Here is a 15,867-nt window from a genome sequence, read left to right as displayed (position 1 = left end):
CATGCACAGGTAGTAACAAGTAAAAGGGCAACAGACCTTTGCACAGAATGTGTCTGAGTCGAATGAGCAGACATTACAAACTGGGATAATGCCCAGGCGCTGCTTAGGACGGGGGACTCACACCCGGACAATGGGAACAACTACGCTGGGTGTGAAGTGAGCAGGTGAGGCGGCACAATGTAATGGAGCAAGTCCACTTTCAGAAACTGATCATTAGGAAACACTTAGGAGTAAACGCAAGAAGTCTACACCTCGGATGTCCTCACAATAAAAAGATTTAGAATCAAAGTAAATATCCAAGGAAGCAGATGTGTCAAGAAAACTATGACGTGTCCATATGACTGAATAATGTATTATGCAGCCATTAAAATACTACAGACAGGTGTGATAGCTTAGAAAAAATGCTCAAAATGTATTCAGTTTAAGCGGCTATAAAACAGCAAAGATCCAACTTAAAACGAACTTTCTGTGTACATATCCAAACACATACATATATATGAATATATGGACATAAACCTACAGGACAGATATACTTAAACATCACCAATGATTATCTCTAGGTGGGCACCCACCTTTAATTTTCTTCTTATTATTTATTTGTATTTTGTAAATTTTCCAGAATAGTCAATATTGACTCTTGGAATTGGAGAAACACATTTGCCTAAAGGATCTCAGTGCCTGACAAGAGTCTCAAGTCTTGGACTCTGTTTTACGCTCTTCACCAGAAAAGCTCCCACAGTGCCCGCCTGGGCGTCCTGGGCCCTGCAGCCGAGGCCCAGGGCCGAACCCTGCATACCTTTCTCTCTCGGTACCTTCTCTCCCGATCCTCATCTCCTCGTTCAGAGTCTTCATCTCTCTGCTCCCTCTCTTCAATTCTTGCTTTACTTCCTACAAAAATAAAACATATTTTTAACATGCCCAAACTTTAACGTCCTGCAGCAGTCTCTACAGTACATGTCACACAGTATCACATATGTAAACATGTTCTTTAATTAAGAAACATTCTCCAATCTCAAGAATGGAAAGTTCTAGAATCTAAACTTAAAATGGAATAAAGAAGGAGAAAACCTGGAAAGTGTGTCAGAGGAGCCCCAGACAGGCACCAGCCCAAACACAGGCCTTCAGAGCTCCAGTCGCTGGCAGAGACTCAGGGAAGCAAAGTCCAGTCCAGCTGGGCAGGCATTCCCTCCCCACGCTCAGCCACGGGGAAAAGCCGCCTCGGACAAACTGGGGGACTGCCCCCTCCTGCCCCCAGGCCACCTGGAGCCCTGTCACCGAGGGCACACGAGTGCAGGAGGCCCTGTGATGCAGGGGGCAAGGACGGCCCACTCCACTGGCTCCGGGCGGTGGCTCTACCCTGTGATCTCTCACTGCCATGGGGACCCAATACAACCACCTCAATCACCGGTGACGCCCACAGCCCAGTCCAGGATCGAAAAACCAGACTTTTGCTTTTGAATCTGCACAATACTTATTAGCCTTAAAACTACCAAAGCCCACATTTTTAAAGGTGAGGACAAAACTCAACATACAGAGACCACTGAAAACAAAGTTCATTCACCACAAAAGTATTCACCAAACCTGACCACTTTCTAAAAGTCTTGGACAAATGAGAACAGGGGCTTCCCTGGTGGCTCAGATGGGAAAGAATCTGCCTGCAACATGGGAGACCTGGGTTTGATTCCTGGGCTGGGAAGATCCCCTAGAGTAGGGCATGGCAACCCACTGGAGTATTCTTGCCTGGAGAACTCCATGGACAGAGGAGCCTGGCAGGCCACAGTCCATGCGGTCACAGTCAGACACGACTGAGCGACTAAGCATGCCCATAAGAGATCAAAACACACAGTGGGTCCCCTGGTGCGGGCGACAGGAGTGCAGAGAAGGGCTAGGCTCTGAGAGAGAGTGGTGATCAGGGTGGTTCCCAGGGTTTGTGATGTAAGGAAGGAAGGTAGGGAGGGTCTGGGGACCCAAGGGAGACATGGAGGAGACAAGGGAAGGGGTAAGAAAATGGCCAGGGGGAGGAGGAAGGCCCATCAGAGTCAGGTTGCACAGACTCTGCACAGACTCCTGAACAACCAGAGCAACGCTGCACTGAGAAAACAAGACCATGTAGCAACCAGAGCAACCGGAAAACAAAAAAGACTTCATTACTAAAAACATACCAAGAACATCAAAATGATAATCCTGAAAAGAGGCAATAGATGGTAAGGGAGTCATTGTTAAACTTGAGTAGAGATAGCCTACTTAACCTCACCCTGCCCAAACCTCGGGTCCTGGGGCCCAAGCCCCTACACAGGGCAACACATGACACCAGACCATGAACTGAGGTCCTGCTTCCATCACGATCACAGCCTGAGGACACTGGAGCCATGATACGCTCTTCTAACATATTCCTTTTTAGTTTATGTTGGCTAGTTTGAATTTTTATAGGAAGATACCATTTGTATAATAAAAAACAATGAAGATACTTAATTCCATTTGGGAAGAAAAAAGTACTTACCTCTACCTTTAGAATCTCTAGGAATTTGAAATATTTAAATATGGCTAAAATAAATCTGATACTTTTGAGGAATTCTTTTTATCAAAGAGCATTATTTTTTTATTTAAAACAGGGGCTGTGAATTATGGAGGGAATAAATCTAAAGTATATTTCAATAGTAAAACTCCAGCCAATAATTAAGCTGCTACTCTTTCTGTTCACTGCTGCTGCTGCTGCTGCTGCTGCTAAGTTGCTTCAGTCGTGTCCGACTCTGTGCGACCCCATAGACGGCAGCCCACCAGGCTCCCCCGTCCCTGGGATTCTCCAGGCAAGAACACTGGAGTGGGTTGCCATTGCCTTCTCCAATGCGTGAAAGTGAAAAGGGAATGGGGAGTCGCTCAGTTGTGTTAGACTCTTCCCGACCCCATGGACTGCAGCCTACCAGGCTCCTCCGCCCTCGGGATTTTCCAGGCAAGAGGACTGGAGTGGATTGCCAAAAGAAAACAGTGCCAAGTGCGCACACAGGCGCACCGCAGGGGCTCTGACCCCACAGTCAGCCTTTAGAAAACCACACAGGAGAAGACCAGGGGGCGGGGTCGCCTCCAGGGACACACAGACCTGCCCGCCTGCGCTCCGGCCTGTCCTGGTCCCGGTTCCGGTCGCGGTCCCGGGCCAGCAGGTTGTGGTGCGCGGCCGCCTGCCTCAGCTCCTCGCGGCGCGCCCGGTGCTCCTGGTCCCTCTCGCGCTCCTTCCCCCGGCCGTGCGGCCTCTCCGCGTCCAGCTCCCGGCGCCTCTCCTTCCGCCGGTCCCGCTCCCTGTCCCCGCGGGGATGCTCCCGCGCGGCGTGGCCGTCCCGCTCGGCGGCCCGCTCTCTGTGCTTGGCCTCGCGATCGGGGTCCCTGGATCGGTGCTCTTTGCCGTCTGCCAGGTCCGCTTCCGAATCTCGCAGCGGTTTCCGGTCTCTGTGCTGCTTCTCCTCCTTGGAACCAGAGGACTGAGCCGCCTACACGAGGGAAGAAGAGCGGGGGTCTGCACCCCGGGGTCACACCCACCAAAGGGCCCTAGGCAGCACTGGCTTAAATGGTCGTGGCTCCCTGCATGCCTGCAGTCAGCTCTGCAGCCCCTTGACCTGCCAGGTGCTCACCTCCAGGGACATCAGAGGGTGCCGGCCAGTCAAACCTGCATGGCCCCGTGAATCCGAAAGAAAGGAAGGGAGCTTGAGGCTGTGCCCGAAAGCCTCAGGACACTGGCCGCTGGGGTCCCCCTCAGAGAACAAGGACCATCGCCATAAACTCTCAGGAGGTGTTTTGTGTGTGTGACCTCGGAGATCCAACCAGTCCATTCTAAAGGAGATCAGTCCTGGGAGTTCATTGGAAGGAATGATGCTAAAGCTGAAGCTCCAGAGTTGACTCACTGGAAAAGACTCTGATGCTGGGAGGGATTGGGGGCAGGAGGAGAAGGGGACGACAGAGGATAAGATGGCTGGATGGCATCACCGACCCGATGGACATGAATTTGGGTGAACTCTGGGAGTTGGTGATGGACAGGGAGGCCTGGAATGCTGCAATTCATGGGGTTGCAGAGAGTCGGAGCGATTGAACTGACTGACTGACCTCGCAGCATCGAGATCTCAGTTTCCGACCAGCGATGGAACACATGCCCCCTGCAGTGGAAGCGTGGAGTCTTAACCGCTGGACCACCAGGAAGTCCCTTCTCAGGAGGTCTTGATTGCAACCCTTCAGCTCCCCACATATACATATACACACACAGACCACACACACACACACACACACACACACAAGGCCCCAGTTATGAACCCCAACAGGAACCCCACTGGTGGGATGCTGGGCTGAAATAGGCCAGAAAACTGCAGCCAGGACGGTTCCTGAGCAACTAACCACGTGGCTTTATCTCTGCGTCAAAACGCCTCTGAAATGAGCCACATGTAAGCAAAACCATGCAGAGCTGAGAACCAGGTAACACTATCCAAGATTACCATCCAGGGTCCACACAGACCCAAACTCAAAATTTTTTTCCCCAAATCTTTAAAATATACTACCCAAAGGTGTTTTCGGAGGTCATCTGCTTTCCAAGTATCATCTTTGGTTCTTCTCTAAAAAGAAAAGTATAGAGTTAGAATTTAATTTTAGAGTTTAAAACATCTAATTTTTTATGCTCCAGTGAGCTGCTTTTTCATTAGACCATTTTAGTCAATGGCAATCCTTGATATGCCAAACATTATTGTCTGTCTGTAAGAATAAAAGGTATCATAAACAGATTTTTTTAAAGTTACCCATAAACAATCACAGGCTACCCTGTATTCCTGCTGCTCCGAGGCTCAGGCCCAGTGCAGACACCCAGCCCCACCTCCCCAGGCAGACCCACAGTGGGCCCCTCAGTGGGAGGTTTGCTGGGCAGATGCCTCTTCAGGTGCTGACAGCAACAAGTCCACAACACAGGGCCCAGCTGTGAGCCCTGGGTGACGACAGATACCAGTCAAGGATGGTTTCCTATAGAGAACAAGATAAACCTATCCCAACTACATCATTTGCCTTTGAGAAACTCTGCCTTAAGAGCATAAATACAGGAGGACCTGGTGTGTTTTGAATTTAAAGCAAATGGAGTGCAAATAAAAAACAAAAACACATTCATGGACCAGCCACCAAAAATCATCCTGGTGATGTGTAAATGAAGAAAGCAGGGGGAAAATTCACAACAGCTCATAACACTCTAAGGAGAAATAAATAAAAAGCAACAAGGTCAAGAATCTGCCAGAGTACTAAGCAGAAAGGGCATCATTCTCTGCTCTCAGTGGAACACGCACTCTTTTCTGATAAATTGGTCGATTTAACAAAAGGAGTGCACAGTAAGACATGGTGAGGATGGTGAGCAACAGTTAGCATTGCTACAACCTGCAGCTGCTAAACTGTAAAACATTCTCCCTCAAGTTAACTGCTCTTTAGAGAGGCTTAACACATGCTCGTTTCCAAACAAATGGCCCAAAGCCGCCAGTGTGCTGCTGGTGGAGCAGGCAGTGGAGTCCAAGACCCCTACCCACGGAGGCATCCGCAGGAATGTGATCCAATGTGGGAAACCCACTGGATCAGGGCTCTTAATGGTTGTAATTATATTACTTACGCCAATAAAATTTTAGAAAAGAAAAAAAAGAACAAGGCAACAGATCAACAGGGACCCCAGGATTTTCTAGCTGCCTCTTACATTTTCACCAACAAAAACCTGGCTTCGGGCCTTACTTCATCCTGAAGCTTTTCTTCCTTTCCTTTTTAAATTTCTCCTTTAAATTCTTTAAACTGTAAAATGATACAGAGCTCCTCATGCCCATCACAACCCCAGGCATCACCCTACATAGGCTTGGCCACTGTGCTTCAGACCAGGAGCCCCTGCCTCCTGCCCTCTGCTCCGCCAGGGTCCCATCCTGTGAGGCAGATAAAGGCAAATAAATTAAAACTGAGGCTCCAGGTAGGGAGGCAGTGTTTTCCCCCTTGAGAGGAATAAATCACAGCCTGAGGACAAAGGAAAACTCCAGAAGAGACGCCTAAACAGCAGAACCTCCAACCTCCTTATGCAAATGTAACTTACACAAACCAACCCGTGCTACTTACATATATTTAGGTATATACATGCCCACATGGCTCTTTGAGCAGCACGACTGCACTCTCTCCCTTGGTCCAAGCACACAACTTAGCTCTGCAGTGAACTCTGCGTGAACTCTGCTTATATGACAACTGACGACAAACAGATGTTATAATGAAGTGACCCCAGTTCAGGCAAACAAAAAGGGTGAGCACTGAGGATCCGGTCTCAGACACTACCCCACAGCACTGAGAAATTGAACTGTCTCTGAACAGCACCACACCCAAGATCACCACCAGCGATCAGAACAGCACCTAGCAGCTGCAAGGACCCCAAGCAAGCCCTGATCTCCTCCCAGCTCCAGTGACAATTCTTGACAAACAACTCAAGCAGCTAAAAGTAACATTGTAAATGCAACCGGGGAACACAGTTCAAGAGTTTGCATCTGTGTCTCCCAAGCTGCAGTCGTAACATACGCCAAATAAACACCTTTTAACCTCAATCAAGTCTCCTTTTCTACAATTTTGGTTAACACAACTTTTAAAACTTCCTATAAACAAATCAGAGAAAACAAGTGACAGAATAACTTATTAAAATGTAAAGAACCGGTGCAGAAGACGACAGAAGTCAGGAAGTTGATGCTCTAACTCCTAATCGATATTACTAACGTTATAAAAGTGAATGACAGAAGACAAAAAAGGGGAGGCAAATGCGTGCAAAGGAAGTCCTCATCTTTTACGGGAATCCACAGGCAAGCAGAACGAGACAGCTCAGTTACTCGTTAGTTACTGAGCACTTTAACGTTTAGAACCTCATCCAGCCCTACTCGTACTGCCCCGATGTATCCGTTGGGAAGTAAGACACGTCGGTAGGTTTCCTAAGGTCCCACAGCGCGGCCCCGGGGCGCCTCCCGCCCCGAGGAGGAGGCGGCCCCGACGAACACGGGCTTGCCCGCTTGGCGTCCGCACCCACCTTCCCGGGCTCCATCGCTGCGCGCAGGCCCCGGAGGCCGCGTTGCCCTCCGGCCGGTCAGGCCAGAGAAGAGACGCTCGGCCTCCCGCGCCCCCAACCGGCGTCCCGCCTCCTAGCAACCTGCAGGCGGAGTAGCCGAGCACCGAGCGACCGCCGGCCCGGCCTGCCCCTCGGCCGGCCCCAGCGCGCCTGCGCTTCTCCTCCTCCTAGCAACTGGTAGACGGCGCCGCGGCGCGGCCTCTCCTAACGCGCTTGCGCCACCCTTCCTCCTAGCAACCGACAGCCTGGGCAGTAGAGCACCGAGCGACCGCCGGCCCGGCGTGCCCCGCGGCCGCCCCAGCGCGCCTGCGCCCTCCTATCTCCTAGCAACCGACTGGCAGGCCCGCGAAGCCCAGAGCTACTGCTGGGCCGGGATTCCCGTGGGGCCGAGGGGAAAAGGGTGCGGAGCAGGGCAGAGCGCGGCCGGAGCTCGGCCCGGCGGCTCTCTGGGCGGGGAAGCAGCCGGGCAGAACGGGAGCTGCTGCAGGGAAACGGGCAAACCGCCTTTTGAAGCGGAGCGGAACCCAGCCTCTGTCCGGGCGGGCGGCGGAGGGCGCTCTCCTTCCGCGGAGGCGCGCACTGCTCGAGTTCCTCTGCCCGTGGTTGCCGTTTGACTCCGTGCGGGATTGGTAGGAATCACGAAGTGTCTGAAAAAGTAATTGTTGAAAATTTCAACTTTTACACAAAACGGGAGAGAAGGGGACTGAGATATTAAGGCACTAGTCTGCGTCTCACGTTTATAATATTTTATCACAACTATTTTAAGGTTAACACAAAAGCCAACCTTAAGCATGCAAGACTAGAGAGGGATGGGTCCTACTCCCGTGATGCGCATTGTAACTGACATTTAGCTCTGATTCTGCCAAGTGTTTCGCGTCAATTTAGCCTGCCAGTGTTACTTAGAAAAGATTTAACTTACCGGTAGAGAGAGAGAGAGAGGGCTCAAATCTTGTGCTAAGGAGCGCATCCGTGAGCGTGTTATTAGGGGGTCTGTACTTTTGATGTCTTTTTTCCTTTGCACACTGTTCATGGGGTTCTCAGGACGAGAATACTGGAGCGGTTTGCCATTCCCTCCTCCGGTGGACCGTGTCTTGTGTTGTTAGAACCTTTTACTATGGCCCATCCATCTTGGGTGGCCTTGCACAGCATGGCTTATAATTTCGTTGAATTGTCTAAGCCCCTTGCCCAGGACAAGGCTGTGGTCCATGAAGGGACCATAAAGAAGGCTGAACACCAAATAATTGATGTTTTTGAACTGTGGTGTCGGAGAAGACTCTTGAGGGTCCCTTGGACTTCAAGGAGATCAAACCAGTCAATCTTAAAGAAATCAACCCTGACTACATTGAAAGGACTGAGGCTGAAGCTCCAGTACTTTGGCCACCTGATGGGAAGAGCCAGCTCACTGGAAAAGACCCTGATGCTGGGAAAGATTGAAGGCAAAAGAAGAGTGTGGCAGAGGATGAGATGGCTGGATGGCAACACCGACTCCATGGACTTGAATTTGAGCGAACTCTGAGAGAGAGTGAAGGACAGGAAGGCCTGGTGTGCTCGTCTTTGGATTATAAAGAATTGGACGTGACTTAGCAACTGAACAACTTTTGATGTCATGGTTTTGCTGTAGATATGCCATTTTGCAGACGTTGTGTTTTGAGTCACAAACTGTTGTGGTTTATGGATCTACTTCCCTCCAGATATAAAAGCCATTTTCTTGGCTGCTTGCCTCAGAGGAGTTAGTATCATCAGATCCAATCGGCCTTTTATATTTAATTCTTCTCTGGTTTTGAACTTTGCAGTACTACCTTTTTCATTTTCACTACAGCATTTAGGAAGAACCAAACAGGAAACAAGAATAGGAAAGGTAATTTCAGTGACAGCTATGATTTACTTAGGGACTGCTCCAAGGGAGGCAGCAAACTGAAATTTTTCCCTTGGTAATTCATTTAATTCTCCTACTGTTCCTGTGAGACAGGCATGTTACTGTTTTTCAGGGGATGAGCCTGAGGGCCAGAAAGATTAATTTAGTTGCCTGAGCTCAAAGCTAGGCTGGTGGATGATCTGACAGCAGTTAATTCTCTTAACCACTGGGTCAGTCTTTGTCAGCTGGGGAAACAGCTGATACTGGAAAGGCTTCAGCCTTGAGGATAAGGCGGTCAGCTACAGTGTTAGATGAAGTCATGGACACAGCAACTGCATGAATGCCCTGGGCCTGGCCCTGGAACTCCTCTCTCCCCTCCTGAGAGTAGCCATACACTCCTGTCAGGACCATTGTGTCTTAACTTCTCTGTCTTTTCCCTCTCCAGCCTGACCAATCCATCGTCCACTGCAGCCAGCAATCCAACAAGTGACACACTTCAACGCCCTGCTTCCGACTCCATCTGGCTCTCACCCACTTGCACTCTTTGTCACCAAGCAGACTGACTTAGGGTTCCCCAGATGCACCATATTCACAGGTCTTTGCAAGTGCTATCTCCCCTCTCTCACCGTCCCCACCATATGTGCCAAATAAATATCCATAGAGGAAGTTAAAACAGTTTTTCTCTCCTTGGACCTCTTAGAAGAATTCTTTTCTAAACAATTCATTTGCCAATCACATTTTATCTTGTGATAGTTCTTCTATCACTTTATTCACTAGATGACTCTCTAGTTTATTTGATGACGTGGGAACTCAATGCTGAAGACAGATGAATAAAACACTGCCTGGGAGACATCCCTGGTGGTCCAGAGGCTAAGACTGCACTCCCAGTGCAGGGGGCCTGGTTTCCCCCAGGGACCCAGACCCCACGTGGAACACCAAGATCAAAGATCCTGCACACCACCATTCAGACCTGGCGAACCAAGTAAATAAGTGTTTCTAAGAAACGCCGCCTGGACCTCCAGCTTCTCATAACTGCAAACAGTAATTAAACAACATGAAAGCGTAAGAGCGACTCATAAAAATGCAGTGACTGAGGAGGTGACAAAGTCTGCCTGCAGGAAAGGAACGAGTTTGGGAAGGGCCTCCTTTCAGGTGGACCCTGAAGCACAAACAACCTACAGGCAGAGACGCACAGAGAACATCTTAGGCAAGAACAAACGTGGGGCAAGTGCACAGGAAGGGAGGGAAGGGTCTGGAGGGTTTAGGAAATGTAATAACTTGTCTATAGCAGAGCTGCCCAATAGAAATATAATACGAGCCACAGAGTCATTATAAATTATCTAGTAGCCACATTTTACAAAGTGAAAAACAGATGAAATCAAATATAGTATTTAACCAAGTATATACCAATGTTATCATTTTGTCACAGAAAATATGTTTCAAATATTGTGTTGTTTTATACTTTTTTTATACTGTCTTTGAAGTCCAGAGTGTTTTTTATACTGACAGCACACCTCGGTTCAGACTGGCCCCTTTTCCTGGGCTCACAGCCCCAGGTGGCCAGTGGCTTTCACTCCGGGCAGTGCAGGTCTGGAGCATAGGGTGTGTGAGTGGGGGCAGGGGACATGCCATGGGTGGATGGCAGGAGATGAGACTGGGGGGGAGGGGAACAATTTGTCCAGGGCCTTGGAAGGTTTGATATAAAGATAAAGCATTAGATTAGGCAGTGATCAGTCCTTAACATGGGAAGAGAAAGCTGCAGCTGAAGACTGGGCCGGTGGAGAACTCCTGACACCCAGAAACTGGGTGGTAGCTTGGTGGCCTTCATACAGGCTGCTTCTCTGCCTGGATCTGCAACACCTCTGCTTCCCCCAGCGCCTCCTCTGCTCCATCTCTCTCTGATTCTTCTGCCTCAGTCCCCCATATCCTCGTCCCTGTAATTTAAAAATGTATGTTCTGGGCTCCTCTGGCAGCCCATTGGTTAAGGCTCAGAGCTTCAACTGTAGGGGGTATGGGAGCTAAGATCCTTCCTGCCACTCAGAGCAGCCAAAACATATATAAAAATAGGGATGTATGTTCACTCTGGCAGGTTGTGGTAAAAACAAAAAAATTTTTCCCACATTAATAACTTTGTTACAGAAGTCACATCACAATACTGTCACTGAGGTGTGTGAATGTGAAACTTGCCTGCGGTGTTAACTAAGGGCTGGTCAGAAGTCTGAGCTCAGGTCACCAGCAGGGTGTTTTACCACCTGCGTCGAAGCGGGATCACAGGGCACCTACTCTGCAGGGATCACGAGGGCTGAATGAGTAATTCTATAAAGTACTGAGCATCTGTACCTGCAAAGCTGAGCAGTCAATAAATGTAAGTTATTGACATTTTTATTATTGTTGCTCTTTTTTTTTTTTTTTTTTTTTTGGTTCAATCTAGTTTATTTGACTGGAAATTTTGATTTCATTTTTTTTTTCCAACCTGGAAATTAATGAGAGAGGCAGCCTCACTGCAGGAAGGAAAGTTGTTGTTCAGTCGCCAAGTCAAGTCCAACCCTTTGCAATCCCGTGGACTGCAGCATGCCAGGAAGCAGAGTGGCCAGCAGCAAAAGTCAAACCCCACAGGCTGAGGATCAGGGCTGAGGCTATGCAAGGATTATCAGAGCAGTTTGGACATCCCTGACTGCTGTCTCCCAATTCACGTTTTGCACTCTGGGCTCTGTAAACTGCATCCTTCCACCTACTAATTCTTACCTACCTCTCTGAGCCCCGGAGACTTAGTGATGGCAGCACTTGTGTCTTGGACAAGAAAGAAGGCTTGTAGCCTTTCCATCCATCTTTGTCACTGTGTTGGACTTTTGTAATTGCAAGGTCAAATACCCTGGAGAATGAGCACCACGAGCATCATCGACTCAATGGACACTCAAACTCGATGGAGTTTGAGCAAGCTACGGGAGCTGGTGATGGACAGGGAAGCCTGGTGTGCTGCAGTCCATGGGATCACAAAGAGTCGGACATGACTGAGTGACTGAACTGAACTGAGGCTCTGTTATTGTTGTTTAGTTGCTAAGTCCTGTGATTCTTTTGCGACCCCATGGACTGTAGCCCGCCAGGCACCTCTGTCCATGGGATTTTCCAGGCAAAAATATTGGAGTGGGTTGCCATTTCCTTTTGCAGGGTACTATTGCTCTTACAGACTAGTGCTTAAACTATAAGCATTTAGAAATAAAAATGGGTGCAGTACCAAAATTATAGCCTTCCTTTGTAAATTCATAAATCATCTGCCACCATGGGAAACCAGGCTGCCATGCTGCTCAGTGGTAAAGGATCTGCCTGCCAATCCAGGAGACCCAGGTCCTATTCATTGTTTGGGAAGATCCCTGGAGAAGGAAATGGCAAACCACTCCAGCATTCTTGCCTGGACAAGCCCATGGAGAAAGGAGCCTGGCGGGCTGCAGTCCGAGGACTCACAGAGAGTTGGCACAACTGAACAGCAGCAACGATCTGAAACCATAATTGCAGCCCCTTTTGCAATTTCAGATGGCCCATCAGCACCCCTTTCTTCTCTCAGTCCACAAAGAGACCATAGTGGCAGAACCCTAAATGTACCCCAACTCCACAGTCCCTTCTCCTTGAGAATGTGATGGGATTTCACACCGAGGACTAGCTTACTAATCAGTTCAGTTCAGTTCAGTCGCTCAGTCGTGTCCGACTCTTTGCGACCCCATGAATTGCAGCACGCCAGGCCTCCCTGTCTAGCACCAACTCCCGGAGTTCACCCAGACTCACGTCCATCGCGTTAGTGATGCCATCCAGCCATCTCATCCTCCGTCGTCCCCTTCTCCTCCTGCCCCCAATCCCTCCCAGCATCAGAGTCTTTTCCAATGAGTCAACACTTCGCATGAGGTGGCCAAAGTATTGGAGTTTCAGCTTTAGCATCATTCCTTCCAAAGAAATCCCAGGGCTGATCTCCTTCAGAATGGACTGTTTGGATCTCCTTGCAGTCCAAGGGACTCTCAAGAGTCTTCTCCAACACCACAGATCAAAAGCATCAATTCTTCGGCGCTCAGCCTTCTTCACAGTCCAACTCTCACATCCATACATGGCCACAGGAAAAACCATAGCCTTGACTAGACGAACCTTTGTTGGCAAAGTAGTGTCTCTGCTTTTGAATATGCTATCTAGGTTGGTCATAACTTTTCTTCCAAGGAGTAAGCGTCTTTCAATTTCATGGCTGCAGTCACCATCTGCAGTGATTTTGGAGCCCCAAAAAATAAACTCTGACACTGTTTCCACTCTTTCCCCATCTATTTCCCATGAAATGATGGGACCATATGCCATGATCTTCGTTTTCTGAATGTTGAGCTTTAAGCCAACTTTTTCACTCTCCTCTTTCACTTTCATCAAGAGGCTTTTGAGTTCCTCTTCACTTTCTGCCATAAGGGTGGTGTCATCTGCATATCTGAAGTTATTGATATTTCTCCAGAAATCTTGATTCCAGCTGGTGTTCCTTCCAGTCCAGCGTTTCTCATGATGTACTCTGCATATAAGTTAAATAAGCAGGGTGACAATACACAGCCTTGATGTACTCCTTTTCCTATTTGGAACCAGGCTGTTGTTCCATGTCCAGTTCTAACTGTTGCTTCCTGACCTGCATACAAATTTCTCAAGAGGCAGGTCAGGTGGCCTGGTATTCCCATCTCTTTCAGAATTTTCCACAGTTTATTGTGATCCAAACAGTCAAAAGCTTGGGCATAGTCAATAAAGCAGAAATAGATGTTTTTCTGGAACTCTCTTGCTTTTTCCATGATCCAGCAGATGTTGGCAATTTGATCTCTGGTTCCTCTGCCTTTTCTAAAACCAGCTTGAACATTAGGAAGTTCACGGTTCACATATTGCTGAAGCCTGGCTTGGAGAATTTTGAGCATTAGTTTACTAGCATGTGAGATGAGTGCAATTGTGCAGTAGTTTGAGCATTCTTTGACATTGCCTTTCTTTGGGATTGGATTGAAAACTGACCTTTTCCATTCCTGTGGCCACTGCTGAGTTTTCCAAATTTGCTGGCATATTGAGTGCAGCACTTTCACAGCGTCATCTTTCAGGATTTCAAAGAGCTCAACTGGAATTCCATCACCTCCACTAGCTTTGTTCGTAGTGATGTTTTCTAAGGCCCACTTGACTTCACATTCCAGGATGTCTGGCTCTAGGTGAGTGATCACACCATCGTGATTAACTTGGTCATGAAGATCTTTTTTGTACAGTTCTTCTGTGTATTCTTGCCATCTCTTCTTAATATATTCTGCTTCTGTTAGGTCCATACCATTTCTGTCCTTTATCGAGCCCATCTTTGCATGAAATGTTCCCTTGGTATCTCTAATTTTCTTGAAGAAATCTCTAGTCTTTCCCATTCTGTTGTTTTCCTCTATTTCTTTGCATTGATCGCTGAAGAAGACTTTCTTGTCTCTTCTTGCTATTCTTTGGAACTCTGCATTCAGATGCTTATCTCTTTCCTTTGCTCCTTTGCTTTTCACTTCTCTTCTTTTCGCAGCTATTTGTAAGGCCTCCCCAGACAGCCATTTTGCTTTTTTGCATTTCTTTTCCACGGGGATGGTCTTGATCCCTGTCTCCTGTACAATGTCACGAACCTCAGTCTATAGTCCATCAGGCACTCTACCTATCAGATCTAGGCCCTTAAATCTATTTCTCACTTCCACTGTATAATCATAAGGGATTTGATTTAGGTCATACCTGTATGGCCTAGTGGTTTTCCCTACTTTCTTCAATTTAAGTCTGAATTTGGCAATAAGGAGTTCATGGTCTGAGCCACAGTCAGCTCCCGGTCTTGTTTTTGCTGACTGTATAGAGCTTCTCCATCTTTGGCTGCAAAGAATATAATCAATCTGATTTCAGTGTTGACCATCTGGTGATGTCCATGTGTAGAGTCTTCTCTTGTGTTGTTGGAAGAGGGTGTTTGTTATGATCAGTGCATTTTCTTGGCAAAACTCTATTAGTCTTTGCCCTGCTTCATTCCATATTCCAAGGCCAAATTTGCCTCTTACTCCAGGTGTTTCTTGACTTCCTACTTTTGCATTCCAGTCCCCTATAATGAAAAGGACATCTTTTTTGGGTGTTGGTTCTAAAAGGTCTTGTAGGTCTTCATAGAACCATTCAACTTCAGCTTCTTCAGCATTACTGGTTGGGGCATAGACTTGGATTACTGTGATATTGAATGGTTTGCCTTGGAAACGAACAGAGATCATTCTGTCGTTTTTGAGATTGCATCCAAGTACTGCATTTCGGACTCTTGTTGACCATGATGGCTACTCCATTTCTTCTGAGGGATTCCTGCCCGCAGTAGTAGATATAATGGTCATCTGAGTTAAATTCACCCAGTCCAGTCCATTTTAGTTCGCTGGTTCCTAGAATGTCGACGTTCACTCTTGCCATCTCTTGTTTGACCACTTCCAATTTGCCTTGATTCATGGACCTGACATTCCAGGTTCCTATGCGATATTGCTCTTTACAGCATCAGACCTTGCTTCTATCACCAGTCACATCCACAGCTGGGTAATGTTTTTGCTTTGGTCCATCCCTTCATTCTTTCTGGAGTTATTTCTCCACTTGATCTCCAGTAGCATACTGGGCACTTACTGACCTGGGGAGTTCCTCTTTAAGTATCCTATCATTTTGCCTTTTCGTACTGTTCGTGGGGTTCTCAAGGCAAGAATACTGAAGTGTTTTGCCACTCCCTTCTCCAGTGGACCACATTCTGTCAGATCTCTCCACCATGACCTGCCCATCTTGGGTTGCCCCATGGGCATGGCTTAGTTTCATTGAGTTAGACAAGGCTGTGGTCCTAGTGTGATTAGATTGACTAGTTTTCTGTGAGTATGGTTTCAGTGTGTCTGCCCTCTCTTACCTTGGACATGGGGAATCT

The 15,867-nt window shown here is 48.0% G+C and overlaps 1 protein-coding gene and 1 long non-coding RNA gene across 7 annotated transcripts in view; one reads left to right on the top strand and one right to left on the bottom strand.

Moving 5' to 3' along the window:
* DYNC2I1 (dynein 2 intermediate chain 1) overlaps nt 1–7,183 on the bottom strand; it is a 50,536-nt gene extending 43,353 nt beyond the window's left edge. For all 6 annotated transcript variants that reach the window (XR_011566396.1, XM_070788523.1, XM_070788524.1 and 3 more), the window contains exons 1-4: nt 7,046–7,183; nt 4,539–4,592; nt 3,098–3,482; nt 797–888 (exon numbers count right to left, since the gene is read on the bottom strand). Coding sequence is in view for 5 of the 6 variants with exons in the window: in XM_070788523.1 (XP_070644624.1) it covers nt 797–888; nt 3,098–3,482; nt 4,539–4,592; nt 7,046–7,060 (546 nt within the window). In the remaining variant the exon portion in view is untranslated. The remainder of the gene's footprint in view (nt 1–796; nt 889–3,097; nt 3,483–4,538; nt 4,593–7,045) is intronic.
* Nucleotides 7,184–7,247: 64 nt separating this feature from the next.
* LOC109557827 (uncharacterized) lies at nt 7,248–11,324 on the top strand. The gene is made up of 2 exons (XR_002180592.2): nt 7,248–7,739; nt 9,385–11,324. It is a non-coding gene; the product is annotated as an uncharacterized lncRNA (long non-coding RNA).
* Nucleotides 11,325–15,867: the final 4,543 nt, after the last annotated feature.

This window comes from Bos indicus, chromosome 4 (assembly GCF_029378745.1).
Source record: "Bos indicus isolate NIAB-ARS_2022 breed Sahiwal x Tharparkar chromosome 4, NIAB-ARS_B.indTharparkar_mat_pri_1.0, whole genome shotgun sequence".
NCBI lineage: Eukaryota > Metazoa > Chordata > Mammalia > Artiodactyla > Bovidae > Bos > Bos indicus.
Note: the sequence above shows the minus strand (reverse complement) of the source record. Positions and strands in the feature narration are given on the sequence as shown.